The sequence below is a fragment of the Bos grunniens genome, chromosome 10, assembly GCF_055505025.1.
Source record: "Bos grunniens cultivar Pamir isolate PY7600 chromosome 10, Bosgru_T2T1.0, whole genome shotgun sequence".
NCBI lineage: Eukaryota > Metazoa > Chordata > Mammalia > Artiodactyla > Bovidae > Bos > Bos grunniens.
In genome coordinates, this window is record NC_141174.1 from 53,559,512 (window position 1) to 53,575,870 (window position 16,359).

Consider the following 16,359-nt stretch of genomic DNA (forward strand, 5'->3'; position numbering starts at 1 on the left):
AGCTTCCTCCCAGCTGTAACACTCTCCCTTAGATTTCAGGGTGAGGTTGAAATGTTTCCTTCTCTGGGTCATCCTTCTCAATCCTCCCAGGCAACACCGCTTTCTTCTCGGTGCACCTGTCCACTTGTGTTACACTGCCTGGACAAGAATGCTGTAGCCTGACTCACTGACATGTGAGCCCTAGAGGTTGGGACAGGATGTTGTTTATTCCTCTGACTCTTATGGGAACATTTGCAGTATTTGCTGAAAACACCATCCCACCCTCTTCCCAGTTTGAGGCCCCTGCAGATGCTGGTTTTCACCTGTATAAAGATGAGCAGAGATGAAGGGGTCATTCTGGGATTTCTCCCAAAGAAATTTCTTGGTTTATCCCTTGGGTAAACAGAGATGCCCAATACAATCTTCTGTTTATAACGAAAGGTGAACCCATCCACTCTTGATATGCTGCCTGTGCTGTTCCAATACACTAGGTGCTAACCACGTATGGACATTGATTATTTGAAATGTCAATAGCATGACTGTGGAATTAACATTTTAAATTATTTCATTTAAATAAATGTAAATGTAAACAGCCACATCTGGATAGTAGCTACCATATTGGACAGCTCCTTTCAAGAGCTTTCTTCCTCGAGGGGGCAGCCTTACCAGCTGAACAAGACCACCCTGAAGCCTGTCTTGATTTTGAAACAATTAACTCAGAGCAAGGTCCACAAGTACCTGTTCCAACAGTAAAAATTCAGTTTATTCATCTGTTTATGACACAGTACTCGAGAGGCAAAGTGTTTCACATCATAGATTTCACTTCCAAATCCTTGGAATGTTCATTTCTTTGGCTATAAAGAGGGACTAGCTGGGAAAGCCAGGTAATGCGTAGGAAACTAAACTAACAAAAGAGCGGGTGGGGTGGGCAGCGCTAATGTCATCCTCCCGGGGACGGGCACAGGGGGCTGTTAGCCGCGAGCTGACTGCGGAGAACTGTTAGCTGGAGCACGGAGCAGCCGTCCTCGATGCTTGGGCTGTCGTGGGGCTTCAGTCATCCCCACCACACAGGTACAGCAGCGCTTTCTGGTAGTCGCCCTTGGTGTCTTGCTACAAATGGCCGAGAAAAAAAGAAATTCTAGGTCAGGAGACAGATCCAAATTCTGCAGGAACAGAGAAGCAGGCCCACGGCACATGGAGGCCCTCTGGGACCTGCCCAGATGCCCCCACACCATCAGAGGATCCTCAGAGAACGGTCCAGGGGGGTTACTGCCACAAGCGTAGAAAACAGGGGGTTCTGGGATTAACATGGTAAGTGACCAGAGGACAGAACCTGGTCTGCTCCTCCTGCACTGAGGTCCTGCAGACACCACCCTCTTTCTCCCCGGCCTGCACCGTTCCAGAGAAGACACACGAGGCCCCTTCCTGTCTCCCTGTGTTGTTTTGTGGACCTGTAACGTCACGTGGGAATAAGCTGATGGATTAAGGAAATAATTACTTAGAGTCTAAATGGCCCCAGAATTTTAAACATATGCCCTATGAAACCTAGTTGCAGTGAACTCAGCTCTGAATTCATCCCTGGTGACCACTGACATGCCTTTGACATTTTCAGGATCTTTCAGAAAAAGGGGTTTGCAACATACGTCTGAAATAAACACAGTGGGGGGACCACGGTGACTGCAATCAGTGCTTATAAAAGGATGCTCCATCCCTCCCAAACAGGGACAGGCTACACCAGGGGAAGAGACGGGGGTTCCGAGTGAGGAAATGCTGCCCAGGCTTATCACAGAGGAGTTTCAAGAAATGCAAATATAATAAAATGCAGTTTGAATTGCCTGAAGTCTTTTCAGGATGTTAGCAAGTCTTACAGGATCACTGTCATGAACACCAACTATCACTGTAGAATAGGTATGGGAAATATAAAATATTTGCCTGATTCTTTAACTTTCCAGGACACGTCGTAATAGCACTTTGAGAATAAACCCCTGATATTTGATGAGTAGCATCTCTCCCCTGGCGAGTTAGGAAACAGAAAACCACCAATGGCAGAAAACCGCCATTGTTCTGACGGACACCCGCCTGGGACCCCCAGCCCTCTGATGGCCAGGTGGGGCCTTACCTGAATATAGTAGTACAGGGACTTGCCGTACTTTTTCTTGAATTCAGATCTAATTTTCAACATGTCCACTTCACTGCGCGAGACCATGATTCTAATCAGGACCTTGTCGCGAGTGCCCTTGCCCTGAAAATCAAATTCATACTCCCAGTTACAATTCACTGACAATGTTAATCATTAAAAAGGAGTCTAGCGGGGACTTGGTGATCCAGCAGGTAAGACGCCAAGTTCCCAACTCAGGGGGCAGGGGTTCAATCCCTGATTGGGGCACTAAGATCCTTAATAAAAACTAAAAAAATAATAATTAAAAAAAAAGTCTGGTCGGTTCTCTTGCACATGGAACTGATCTAGGTTCTTGATGCTGCCCTAAGAGATTACAATGATTAACATTGAAACTGCTGCCTAAAGAACAATGCGCATCTTGGAATTCCAAACACACAAGGGGCACAAACCCCTGCACACCAAGCATTTAACAAACGTGAACTGAGCACTAACTACTGCAAGGCTCAGAGTTAAAGCACGCGAGTTCACCCACGTAACACAAAGCTCCTGGCTCTTGGGGATTCGGGGAGCACACGTAACCATGTTCACCACAGCTCCGTGCCATCATGAATGGAACAAACAGTAAGGACCACTGAGTTTACTTCCGGAACCTTACACCAGAGAACAGGTCAAACGTGACATGGAACCTAAGGGGAAAGGGAAGTGAGGCCGTGTGGATCAGAGGGTGGCCCAGGAAGAGGCGGCAAGGGCTCAGAAGCACAAGGCACATGTGACAAGTGGAAAAGGGGATGGGACTGTGGGAAGAGACGGCCACTGAAGGGAAAATCGCAGGGCTGGCTTTGGACTCACACAGACTCAAGTTCAAGTCTGGCTTGCAACCTCAAGCAAGCCGCAAGCTTTCCAAGCTCCATTCTCCTCCTCTAGAAAGAAGACGGCCACACAAGCCCCGTAGGTTTTTCAGTAATGATTTACGATGAGGTCAGCAGCACAATGCCTCCTGCACAGTGGTTGCTCAGTAGCCTCTCTCCTCCTTGCCCATCCTCACCCTGGGGCACCAGGGGGGAATCACTGAGAAAGCTGAGCAGGAATCTAACGTGATCACCATCTGGCATTTTCCGTCTTGTGGCACTCTGTTTTCTGCCTGTCCACAAAAACGCACTGAAGTAGCTGGGAGAAGCCGAAGACTGAAAACCACTGGATTGCGGGCTTCCCTCTGTCGGGTGCAAGCACAGCTGACCAGTGTGGCCACCCAGACAATGGGGTCTCTTCCGCCATCCATTAGTTAAGGAGACTTAGTGTGGGGCACAAAGAAAGAAAAGCCTAGTGCGGAAACATGGACCTCTCGGCAGGCTGCTCTTACCTTCATGGAGTCATACAGTCTGTCAGCAAAATACAGGGGCTTATTCTGAATGCACTGAACTGCGGGGAGAAGAAAGGGTCAGCAAATGGGCTGCACAATGGGAAATGCTCAGGGAAGACCGGGGATCCTCTGAAGCCCCGAGGGCTTTCAAATCAGGGGAGTCTGAGGGCCACAGAAACTGACGCATATATGTGTGTTGCCCCCAAGGAGACAGCCCTTTCCCTGGTTATCTTATTCTGCCTGGGCAGCTCTCCATTCTACCAACATAAGCCCTTCTTCAGTCCCACATCTTAAATTCATACGGTGAAGATTATGAAACTACCCACAACATGTAAAGAAGTCACACTTCCCAAAGCCACCTGAATTATCAGGATGGTCATTCGTTACTGCTCTGCTTCAGCACAGTGGACTGAAAGCTGATTCCACTGGGATGGGGCAGTGGCGGGTGCGGGGTGTGCGTGTGTGTTTGAGTGTGTGTGTGTGTGTGTGTGCGTGCACTTGCTTACCCAGATTCAGAAAGGCATTTTCCAGGTCTCCTTTGACCTCCTTCTTGATGCTCTCCAGCATGTCGTAAGGGCTGTAGCTCTTGTACCTTTCAAATACTAAAGAAAAGCAACTAACAATTATTGTAACAGAGCCACTAAGAGAGCTGTCAGTGGTCACCCACAGAGTTACACGTCACACACACATGGATGATCACAGCATCCTGGGGTCAGGGACTGCCTTGTGAGCCAGGGCCAGCACTGCACCAGTTGCCCTGGGACAGCCCTCCCATGCATCCGTCCTGAATGGCACAGCTCAGGGCATGTATTTTGACCATCTTCATCTCTATAGAGTGGAACCCTTTTTATCTAAGCTACAAGAAACAGTACATAGCACCCAGCCAAGTCCATTATTTCAAAAAATTTGGCAAGATAAAATGACCTAGACAAGAAGAGGCAGCCCACCAAACAGGCACCAAACATGGAAAACATTTAGGACAAAAATAAAGCATCCAAAATGGGAGAGAAGGTTGAATGGACTTGGTGAGGAAAAATGCATGAGATTACAAGGTATAGAGTAGAGAAAGAACTCTGTTCTGGCAGACCCGAGCCCCAACACAGACACCTGCTGGCAATGACCCAACTGAGAGGGCCCTTCATTCAGGCCCCGGACTCTAAGACCTCCCCAGAGCAGCACCCACCTTTCTGGAGGTGGCACACGCTCCGCTCGGTCATGATGCTGATCCACTTGGGAACATCAGTTCCTTTCCTCTTCACACCAGCATCATAGAGATCCTATGAGCACAACCAGCCAGGAAAGTTAACCCCACAATCCAGAGAGCAAGGTCGTTAAAAACACATCATGCAAAAAAAAAACAAAAAAAATCTATGCGTTCAAAATGCCAAATGAGAAAGGAGGATGGCACTGCAGGCACAGGAAAAATGTGCTATTTTCTTGATCAATGTCAAAGTCTTGATTAAGAGCAGGCTTCCCAAGGCACAGACATGCAGTATGAGACTAGTCTGTGCGTGAAGCTGACGCTGAACCAGTCTTCCCTGAACGCCAAGGGAAGAACCAAGAGCTCATCTACAGAAGGACAAGCCAATGCTCACTAGTGCCTCCAGCTCGCCTCCATGTGGCCCTTCCATCTACTGAAGACAGCTGCAGGCCAGGTACCTACCCTGGGCTTCTTAGAAACTGAGAAAATGATGTAGCTGGGAAAAAAGCTGCTTCAACCACGTCCTCAGTTTCTAGAAAATTTAGGGGCTACAAGTAATGCTAAGACTGTCAAGGAAGGAGGGAGAAAGGCTTACGCAGGAGCCAATGCTCATTGAGTGACCGTCCACTATCTGGGCGCTGCAAAGCCTAACTTCCATTTCTTTATTAAAACGCTTTTTCTACCTTCTGCTAAAAGTACTCTGTGAAATATACTGAATTTTAAAACTAAAACGAATAACCTTGTTCTTCAGCTCCTCTGAAATACACTGAGACATCTGTCGACCCTCTGGGAAAGGCAGGCAGTTCACAGTGATCTGAATCAGCTTCCCAACTAGTTCTCAGTGATTATGGGATGAGAAGCAGCAGGAGTTCCATTTGGCCAGAAAGGAAGGAAGGACCTCTGCCGCCCTCGTCTTCTCCCCACGACCCGGGGCGGTGAGCTTGCCCGCCCCTGGCCCCGCCCCTACCACCTTCTCCACCGCTGTGTGCTGTATATACTGTGTTAGGGTTCATTTGCAGCAACTGCACACCAGTGCGCACAGCTGTAGCACACCCTGCGGAAACTGGTTCCTCCATACAAGCAAAGCCTGAACGAGCAAATGTGAGTCAGATGCTGATCCTGTAACTAACACCGGCATTATAAGGTCGTATAACTATGGCTCCCAGAAAGTGAAGATGAAGCCCACAGGTTCTTTGACATTTCTCCCTCCCAAACACGGAGCCTACCTCCTCTCCTGCTGTCTGGAGGCCAGACCTAGGGCCTTGCCTCTAAAGAACAGAGTGTGACAGAAGTGACAGCACGTGGCTCTTGAGATCACATCCTAAATGGCACCTGGCTTCCTCCTGACAGTCTCTCTCGGATCACTCTCTCTGGGAGAGCCTGCTGTCACGCTGTGGGGTCACGCTGTGGGATCACTCAGACAGCCCCTTAGCGAGGCCCATGTGGAAAGGGACTAAGGCCTCCTGTCAACAGTCACGTGGGTGGGCCATCCGGGAAGCCTCCTGATGCAGTCAGGCCCTCAGAGGATGTAGCCCTGGTCAAAAATTTGTCTCCAACCTCAGGAGAAGCCCTGAGCCAGAACCACCCAGCCAAGCCACTTCCCACTGCCTGACCCACACACACTGAGGGGTAATACATGCTTGTGGTTCTAAGCCACTGAGTTTCAACGTAATTTGTTACACAGGACAGATGACTACATAGACGATCCAGAGACTAGGAAACAAAATATCAAACCAAGAAGCTTGGCACTGACCCTGGCATCCTGGTCAATCAGTTCATAATCAATGACAGAGCCATCCTCTGCTCTCCGACCCTAAAAGAAAAAAAGAGAAAGAACATCAAATTTATATCTTTGTACATTTTAAAACTGAAAATGTTGATTTCTCTCCAACTCATGTAAGCCACTATTTACTGAATGGACACCCTCTGAAAATTTTTCTTCACTTAAAAGTCTAGGCAAGACCAAGGATTGCTACAATAATTGAGGCAGTGAAGTGGGGCGCTATACCCTCTGTGGTACCCATTCCTGGGCTAAGCACCTTACAGAATCCACCCTCTGTCCACCCCCCAAAAAGGTAATGATATTTAAATTCCTTCCCTCGGAGAGCACACAATCCCGAAGGAGAAATAAGGATGGGATAAATGGCAAAGCAACACAGTATCTGTGGCTCTAAGCAGATGAGAAATGCAAAAAAAGGAAGAAATCCATCAAGTAGTATCATCAGCAAAGTCTATGGACAACGGGGTGCAGCTGAGGTAAACCCAAAGGATGTGTCAGATGAGGGTGGTACAGGGGAACGGGAGAAAGCCCCTCCACACAAGAGGAAAGTCTCAGAGGACTGAGGTGAGCAGGGGGAAAGCCTGGGGAGGAAGATTAAGGGAGGGCCGGCGGACAGAGGATGCCTGAAGGCAGTTGAGAGTTTGTATTTGATACAGCAGAAATGAGTTTTGATCAGGGTACGAGTAAAACGATACAAGTGGATTTCAAAATGATGGGTAGGTGGCCACACTCAGGGCAGGTGGTAGAGAAGGGAGCTAGGGAGGGCGGAATGGAGCTGTGACAGCAATGGAGGTGTGGGTGGAGTGTGCCCACTTGTCTTCAGGGTTCCTGGATGAAATTCCTCTTCCCTCGCAGAGTCATTAATCTGCACGTGGGTCAGACCTCAGACTTAGACGGAAGTGCCTTTCAGCTACATTAATGTGTTAACCTTGGCAAACAAGCAAAGACCTCCTCTCCAGGCAAACCACTACCTGGACAAACTATCCCTTAAGAAGCGATAACAGGTGAAAGAAACAAGAGGGTCACTTCCCACTGGGTCCTAAGTGATGACAGAGAATGACTTTCCCCGAGTCACAAGGCTGGCACACAAATCCAGGCCAGGAGCTAAGAGCTGCCTCTTCCTCCTCTGGCCCCAAAGTCCACCTGACCATACGGTTTTGCAGGATAAGAAATCCTATTATACAAAAATGACAACTCTGCAGTTGAGAGTGCAAACCCACTGTCAAAATACAGCTGGAATTTCTGAGGCAGGCCCAGAGGACTGAGTTAATTTGCTCCTGAGTATAAAAGGAGGTATGCAGCTTGCATTGGGAGGAAGCAAGGACAAAGCAACGAACTGGAAACCAACCTTTGCGAGGGCGACCATCAGCTTGCGGAAGTCGCCAGATGTGTCGGAAACGATGTCCTTCTCCAGATCGGTCTTGTACACTTGGAAAACAACACATCTAGTTTAACACTTCCTGCCTACGCAGCCAGCCACCCCACCCAGCCCCTGCCCACTAAGCCTCTGAAAAGCAGAAATCTGTGGCAGCGTGGATGTACCCCTAAAAATGAGGGTGGATTCTCAAGAAGGAATTTTACCCTCATAAAATCAGAACTAGTATTATTGTATTATTATCAGTGATAAGGGATACACAGAGCAGGATCAGACAGGGGATCCTCAAGCTCAGCTTTGATCAGGGACCTCCTGTCTAGCTAAAATACTATTTCCCAAACTTCTTGATTACACTTATTTAGAACATCAAACAAACTGGAGAATACATACACATACACACACAAAACTGTGCTTTATATCTACTGATTGAGAAAATGCACAATGGTAAAAAACTAGTAAGAATTTAAGGGTACTTTTGAATGAATTTGTATTTTACTACTCAAAATAACACCTATGTTGAAATGAAGTACCACATATCAGGTACGCTGCATCATTTACTCCACCTCTGGCCTCCTATACTGCTTGGTGCACATGGGTTCTTTTGTCTCCTGAAACAATGATCCACAGTCAAGTCTGGGAATCTTCTCAGCAGACTCTGGACAGCACTCAGTACATGAAATCCATGGGGGATACTTTCTACTTCTCCCCATAAGATCTCTTTTGTTTCATAGTCTCTGCTTTCCCTCCCATATATTCTTCTGAACTAGTTCTAGGGGGATGTAGTCACAAAGCCCAGGCCATCAGGAGATGGAGGAGAGTGACCTGGTCACAGCAAACCCCTGGACAGTCCAGATGGCAGGTGTTTATACACACGGAATCCAGGGATCCTATCCTGAACACCAGACCAGGGGGCCAGGATAGTGGTCCCGGAAACAAGGTGGAATGGGCGCACCATGGAACTGGGGCTACTCACTTTCCTTGTAGACTCTGTTGATTTCCTGCAGCTCCTGGTTGGTCCTTGAGCAGATGATCTCAATGAGAGAGTCCTCATCAGTCCCCAGCCCCTGGGAACCAGGCAGCAGAGACATTAGCAGGGAAACCCCTCCCGGCCACTAGCCCACTTCTCTGAACTCAATCAGGTAAATTGCACACACGGGTTCGGTCTACAGTGCACCCCTTTCTGCATTCCTCCAGAGGGATCTGTACTGATTCCTTGGCACAAGGTGATGTTATATTCTATTCCTTAAAAAAAAAAAAAAAGCTTCACTAGAATAAAGGATGGTTTAACTGGCATGTTTTTTTAGCTCAACTATATATATATATATATATACATAAATTTCCTTACTATATATACACATATAGTGAAATGGGAAGAGACAGTAATGGAATACACTAAAATGTTAAAATATAGCCCTTTTTGGCGATGGGTTTATAAAATGAATAACTTCATCTTCTCCTTATGTTTCTTTATTTTTCAACTCCTCTAATAATCAGCCATTATTTTCATAGAAAAGAAATCATTTTCTTTATTACACAATTCTGCTCATTAATTTAAAATAAAGGAATATAGAAATTTTGAGCTGTCATTGGAGGTCAGCATTGTTAGATTGAAATAAGTCTTTGACGAGGGAAAGGTATAGATAAGATAAAATTTTTAGCTTTACCTCTTTGAAATGTAAAACTGGGTTAATGTTAAAAATTTCATTCTTGTACTTCCATTTTTGCTTGATTACTATGCACTCTTCAGGCATTTTAGAGAAGCAAAAGGAAATAATGAAGCGCCAAATAAACCTAGACACCAACACTTTATTAAGGAATGAGAATTTGATGGGTGATGTATTCAAATTTAATATATACACTTTTGAGCTGGCGTGCCAGATAGCTTGAAAGGACTCAATGAAACATGTATTTCAAAGCTGGCTTCATGATCAAAGTCAAGATTTAATAATCAGGATTCTCTAATACTCATCTTTCCGAATATGGAAATATCACTTTGAACTAAGCAGAATTACAACTGTTTAAAATGTAAATCAATTATAAGGTGTTAATACAATAAGAAACTTACTTATCCACATGAGAAGTGTGTCAGCTATTAATTAAACTTATTAGAGTTTATATGCCCCTAAAAAAGTAGTTTGTATAATATGAGCTAAGCCTCAGGTTAATAGTTAATTCTGAATTTTATTCCTCAATCTAATCTATGAGCCAAGGCCTCTTCTCCCAGAGTTTTTAATCATGGTTTGTAGAGGTGCTTGCAAAACCAAAATTTCTTCCCTTAGCAAAAGGTCTACACAACATTCTATACAAATATTACACAGAGACTACGAAGCATCTTCAGATATTTTAAGGGGCAGTTTGTCAATCTCGAGGATGTAAAAATAGTCTAAAAAATAACTCATGCATTGGAAGAAATGTTATTTCTTAACATTGTTGAAATATAAAATAGGTATAGCAACATAGATTTGTTTTCTTGCATCAGTGATATGCCCATTTTAATATAGGAAAATTCTGACAGTGTTTTTTCTCTATATTTAAAAGTGACCTTGGCGATTTCAAACTTGGCCCAAGCTCTCCACAGACTGTCCACAGTTCCCATCACAAGGGCAATGTCTACTGTAACATATGGCAGATACTGCCAGTGGTACTGCCAGAAGTCAAAACAGATATTTTTTTAAGCATTGTTCAGTTAATGTCACTTGGAGCTTTATGGATTTCAGAAGGGTACTCAGCTGTGATAGCTAATGGACGAGCTGGCCCAAGGTCAAAGATCCAGCAGGCAAAGCACGTTTCATTGGGCCCAGTTACAGAGATTACAATGGCGATGGACAGCTCTTACAGGTCTGTTTCAGGTCACTTATACCTAATAACAGATTCAAGTAAAACTGCACAAATCGCAACTAAATGAATTCTTGGAGAAAATAAGATAGACTGATCTGAAGTGATGATGGTCAGAAGAAACCCAGGAGAGGCTGGTTCATCCACGGCTCCAAAGGTCCCAAGACTGAGTGTTTTCAGTGTTCTTTTTATCAAGCAGAATCTTTAAGTGTTGTTGACATCTTATCATTCTTAATTATACCTTCCCTCCAACATAGTCTACTTAGATAACTCAGAGCAAGTCTGCTCAAATAAACTGAGCACAACTTAGGCTTAAGCCAGAAAACTGATTTCAGAGCAAATAGCAGCCCTGAGCTATCAACTTCTGGGCCCTGAAAATGCCTGGCTGGGAAGCTGCCTCCCTTTCGAAGTGTTCTATGGGAGAAGTGATGACAACTGAACTGTAACATTAGCTAGTGACAGGCTTACAGGTCTGTCTCTCCGTTAATTCAGAAATGGCGGCATCACAGAAAACACACTCGGACTTAGAACTGCAGCTTTTCCCTCTATACTGAGGCTTTACCCAGCTTTACCAGCAGAGGGCAGTGACACATTATTCAAAGTGTCACAGGCACCTTAGGAAAAGGATTCTATGCTTTGCTGTAACATGTGTTTATGTTTCTGTATCTATTGCATTTATGTAACACTTGATGTTTTAGGTACACACAAAATACAGGGGCACTTGAAACCTGGAATTTTTACTCTCTACTTTAACCTTAAAATCCATGTTCAAAATAACTGCAAAAATACAAACACCACTCAGCAGTATATGCTTTGAAAACACAGGAGCCATTCATGATCTGAAATCTCCCTTAATATCCACAGTGATATTCTGATTTTGCCCGAAATTTGAATCAAACAATGGGACCAGCAAGGAGAAGGTCAGAAGAAGAAACAACCAAAAGAGCATCAGCAGATTTCTGTTAAGCTTCACTTAACAAAAGCTATGAGTTTTACTTTTGCCTTAATGTCATAACAAATCTTTTTTAAGGAGGAAGTGTAATCAAGGAAGTAGTTTTTCCAAATGGTATTCCAATTGCCCAGGTGCCAAGCAGTAGCAGCTGGTAACTGACTTCTCTGCATCATGAAATTTCTTTACAGTCTTAAAAAAAGTAATTGAAATATTTTTGGTACAAATCCTGAGACTTAAAGCTTCAGTTCATTCCCCCAAAATGACTCCAAATGAGAATTCAACAAAACTGAAAATCACCTAATTATACTCAGAAAGCTGTAATTCACAAATATTAATGGCAGATTTGACAGAGATTGCATTTTACACGTTTACCTTCATGGACGCTTTCAGCTCAGAAGCATCATACTGAGCAGGTGTTTTCAATAGGCCCAAAATCACTGTCTCCAGGTGGCCAGACAAGGCTGACTTCAGTGCTGATGCAAGTTCCTTCAGAAAAACGGGCGAGAACATGGAAAAGTTGATTAGTAACTGATAGTCCCTTTAAAACTAATAAGACAAAAATAGAGGCCTGTGTTTGTAAAGCAGGTTGTGATTCTTTGACAACTCTGGGGTGTTGGGTCAAAGTATTCTTCAACAGCATTCCCTTTGGCCAGACCCAAAGGTCAGAAACTGGAAGATCAGACCTTGCTCTGATAAAATCCAAGCTGATTCTGCCTTCTCCCCCATAAATAAAATGAAACCAGAGCGGCACACAAAGCCTCAAAAAGCTATGAGTGAATGCCTTTCACAACTTGCTTACACTTACCCGTGATGCAGCCTACAGGGGGCAGGGCCCTTTCCAGGGTCAAGGGCCTTGCTAAGAAGGAGGTGGTCAGAGTGGAGAGCTGCCAGGGAAGCAGAGCCCTCAAGGCCTGCTGATAACTTCCTGTAAAAGACTTTGTGCAACTGTGCCAGAGGTGGTTCCAGAAAGTCTCCAGTTGAAACCAGAGGCTGCCACGTGGCTGAAAGTAGGCTCATGAAGTTTTCCTATGCAAAACACTTCACCTATTGAGAGAACCTCTGTTTTCCATGCCAAGTTGGAATGGTGTTGACAGAGGTAGTGAGGATAAAGTCCCCCCATTCACTCCTTAACTTCCCCATTGTGTACTGTTTCTTAAAGGTTCCACTGTCACCATAAAAAATCCACTGACTGATTTCAAGTCAGAGGCCTGAGTCAGCAACACATATGCAGACAGATATCCCAATTCAATGTGGCTTTTACAGATGCTTCCTCGGGGATTAAACCTCCTACAAACCATGAGCACTGAGTGATGGCTGAACTCTCTTGTTACAATAATTTTTCTTCTTTCTTTTCACTTTTTCCCTCTTCTTCTGTCCCTTCTTTCTTCCTTCCCTGCTCTCTAGCAGCACCATGGCATCTATGATGTTTAGCCTCTAGAGGTGTGTGCAGGCTTTAAGAGGTGATGTGCAGCCTGCTTCAGAGAATCTTCTCAAATCATTCACAAATGTCGAGAACTGAGATGGGTCTCAGAGATAGTCTGGACCAACCCTCTCATCACCTACTTTCTCCGGCTTCCCCAAGTCCTAGTAACACCTAGCACTTAGGAGGGGACTTTCAAAGCTACCCCTTCCAATTATAGCACCACTTTTCCAACTTGAAACTTTGAGGTTAGGTAATTCCAAATTTAGTCTACTCTTGACACTTCCCTCCATCCATTCTCTGTTCAGATCGCAAATAGCATCTGGGCACCTACTGACTCCTTCCACTTCTATAATAAACTTCTCATGGGCGGTCAACTTCCTGCTTCTCACACTGTCAAGCACAGGGCTTTATACCCTGCAGAAACTCCAGATATGTTTGACAAATAAAATACGACCATTCCTTATACAGAGAAACCTGGCATCTGCTCGAACATGAAAGAAACATTAAACTCAATCCTCTGCCCCAGCACCTGTCCACTTCTACTAGCTGTGCCCATGGTTCCTCTTACCCAGGCAGCCTTGGGCCCTATTGTTAAAGACTCTACAATACAGGGCTTTTCCCACTATTATGCAAACAATAAGGTTTTGCTTTGAGGATTTCCTTCAGAAAGTATCTCAAGGGACTTCCCTGATGGTCCAGTGGTTAAGACTCCATGCTCCCAATGCAGGGGGCACAGATTCGGGGAACTAAGTTTCCACATGTCACACAGTGTGGGCAAAATAAAATAAAAACAAGTGTGCAAAAAGTTATCTTAAGTATTTTATGTATCTCAATTTAAAATATAACAACTCTCCTTAGTCCAAGGCTGACAGACATCAAGAAGCAGTAGGACAGTGAGCTGACCCCAGCCCACAGCAAAGCCTATGAAGTCACCAAATCCAGCATGATTCTGCAGTATATTCCCTCCAGCAGGGTATGCAAGAGCTTGGTTCTCTATCTATCTCATATGAAATTGAGATCCAGGCTTCTATGATTCAATGTACACTTGTGTGTCCACACCCAACTGTGTTCGAAGACCACGCCCTGTAAGTGACAGCTGAAGGGGCAAGTACAGGCGTTTTGTCCAAGGAGGTGGGCCTTCTGCTCCAACTGAACTCAGCTCTACCAGCTTACAGATCCTTTTGGGAAAGGAGAGAAATAAACACTCCCTTCCATGCCTCACTACAGTAGGTTAGTAAAAGTCTAGCTGGAAGAATGGAGAAGGCAGTGGCACCCCACTCCAGTACTCTTGCCTGGAAAATCCCATGGACGGAGGAGCCTGGTAGGCTGCACTCCATGGGGTCGCTATGAGTCGGATGCGACTGAGCGACTTCACTTTCACTTTTCACTTTCACATAATGGAGAAGGAAATGGCAACCCACTCCAGTGTTCTTGCCTGGAGAATCCCAGGGACGGCGGAGCCTGGTGGGCTGCCGTCTATGGGGTTGCACAGAGTCGGACACGACTGACTCAACTTAGCAGCAGCAGCAGCAGCAGCTGGAAGAAGAGCTTTATTGCATATGAGAGGAAAGAAACCACATGCTTTCCTATTTATGTCCTTTCCAACTGTTTGAGAGGTTGGGCTTGGGCTTGACCTGCAAATCCCTGGACCCTGGGGGTCATGCCACCCCAAGTGTAGAAACATCTTTTCTAGAATCCTTCCAGCTTACCTCCACTGTGACTACCATCTTTTCTAGAATCCTTTCAGCTCACCTCCACTGTGACTATGAGTGAAAACTAAAACAGAAGCTGCAGGAAGCCATGCTTACGGCACTGTCCAAGAATAAATCAAACGCTTTTAATAGCAAGAAGTTAAAAATAAAGCAGCTTGTCCTTAAAAATAAAATTTCCTAACACCGTGACAAAATAAAGGATGAACAAGTGCTAGGCTGATCTTTAACCGCTAGCAGACAAGTAAGTGAAAAAAAACAGAGAAGACCCTTTCAGCAATGGCAGCATGGCACATTGAAGATGGCCTGGAGACCAAATAAACTACACTAACTAAACCCCGGTGGTTCCAGAGGTCTTAAGAACTCAAGTGAATTTTTTTTTTTTTACTTTAATGAGAGGTGCATGTCAGGATCAATACTCAATAGAGGTTAGTGTCCTAAGATTAAATTAAAAACGTTTTATCAAGAGCCAGCAGAACTCCTGAAGGTGAAATGAGTGGCTACATGTAGAGAAGCGCATGCCCACCACAAAGTAAGCATTCAGTAAATGATACCTGCTGCTGTTGTTCCCCAGACTTTCTATTTCTATTTCCAGAACTGCTGCCTCTACATGCTCTGGCTTGGAAGAGGTTGTGGTCTTTATGGAATGACCTCCAAGCACCCCAGGGGCCACACATGTGTGAGCTGTGACTCTTACAAGGATGGAAGGGGGAAACCTTGGCTCCCCTACGGTTCCAGAAGGCGCTTGCTGGTAAGAGAATTCATGAAACGAAAAACTAATGGCTGAGGACCTGAAATTCAACAAGCAGTGCCCTACAGCCCTGCGCCTGCTGTACCTTCTTGGTCCTTCTCTGGTAGGCGAAGGCAATATCCTGTCTCTGTTCATTGCTGCGGTTGGTCAGGATGTTGACGATGGTGACCTCATCCACACCTACGGAGATACAAGTTGTGAAGTTACTCAACCATATACTCTAGTCCTTTGGGTTTACAAAGAAGGGTTTAAGCATTTTTTCTCAACCTGATATATATATATAGTTCTCTAAACTGAAATATCAAGACATTAAGGTTTGTTCTCTTTCTTTTTGTCAGCACCCTCAACTCAACATGTACATCCTCTTTTTTTTTTTCCTGACAACCTCAAACCTCAAGCCCAATTGGACCTCTAAAATATCTGTATTTAAAAAAAAAAACTACTTTATTCATAAATTGCTTTCTGGAATCAACAGTAGGAGGTGCATTTGTGGGCTTCAGCAGTCAAATGAACAACAAAGATTTAGAGGGATTTGAAATGAAGGTCCCGAATTGCCATTTAACTGGGGATTTAACAGACAGTAACTGCAACCTGAATTAATAGAGACAATTATTTATATTTATTGCAGGATTATAGCTATATAAGCAGCTAGGTATAATTTCTATAATTATAGAAACTGTCATGACAAATGAGTCAGATTTAATATGGCAGTTGTATTTTAATAGCGTAATTGATTAATACAATTCTACTTACCGAAGACTAAATTGTTTTGTAAGGAAAATAAACGTTCCACTGCTTTTAATCTTCAATAGGCAATTTTAATAATCAATTTTATAACTTTATTAAAAAGAGTAAGTGTTTTAATCTAAATTAAA

At 44.6% G+C, this 16,359-nt stretch overlaps 1 protein-coding gene across 3 annotated transcripts in view; it reads right to left on the reverse strand.

Annotated features, from left to right (window-relative positions):
• Window positions 1-714: 714 nt before the first annotated feature.
• ANXA2 (annexin A2) overlaps window positions 715-16,359 on the reverse strand; it is a 44,769-nt gene continuing 29,124 nt past the window's right edge. For all 3 annotated transcript variants that reach the window (XM_086321309.1, XM_086321310.1, XM_086321311.1), the window contains exons 4-13: window positions 15,570-15,664; window positions 11,974-12,087; window positions 8,788-8,878; window positions 7,788-7,867; window positions 6,413-6,472; window positions 4,642-4,735; window positions 3,965-4,060; window positions 3,459-3,517; window positions 2,099-2,221; window positions 715-1,089 (exon numbers count right to left, since the gene is read on the reverse strand). In XM_086321309.1, coding sequence (XP_086177435.1) covers window positions 1,030-1,089; window positions 2,099-2,221; window positions 3,459-3,517; window positions 3,965-4,060; window positions 4,642-4,735; window positions 6,413-6,472; window positions 7,788-7,867; window positions 8,788-8,878; window positions 11,974-12,087; window positions 15,570-15,664 — 872 coding nt within the window. In that variant the 3' untranslated portion in view covers window positions 715-1,029. The remainder of the gene's footprint in view (window positions 1,090-2,098; window positions 2,222-3,458; window positions 3,518-3,964; window positions 4,061-4,641; window positions 4,736-6,412; window positions 6,473-7,787; window positions 7,868-8,787; window positions 8,879-11,973; window positions 12,088-15,569; window positions 15,665-16,359) is intronic.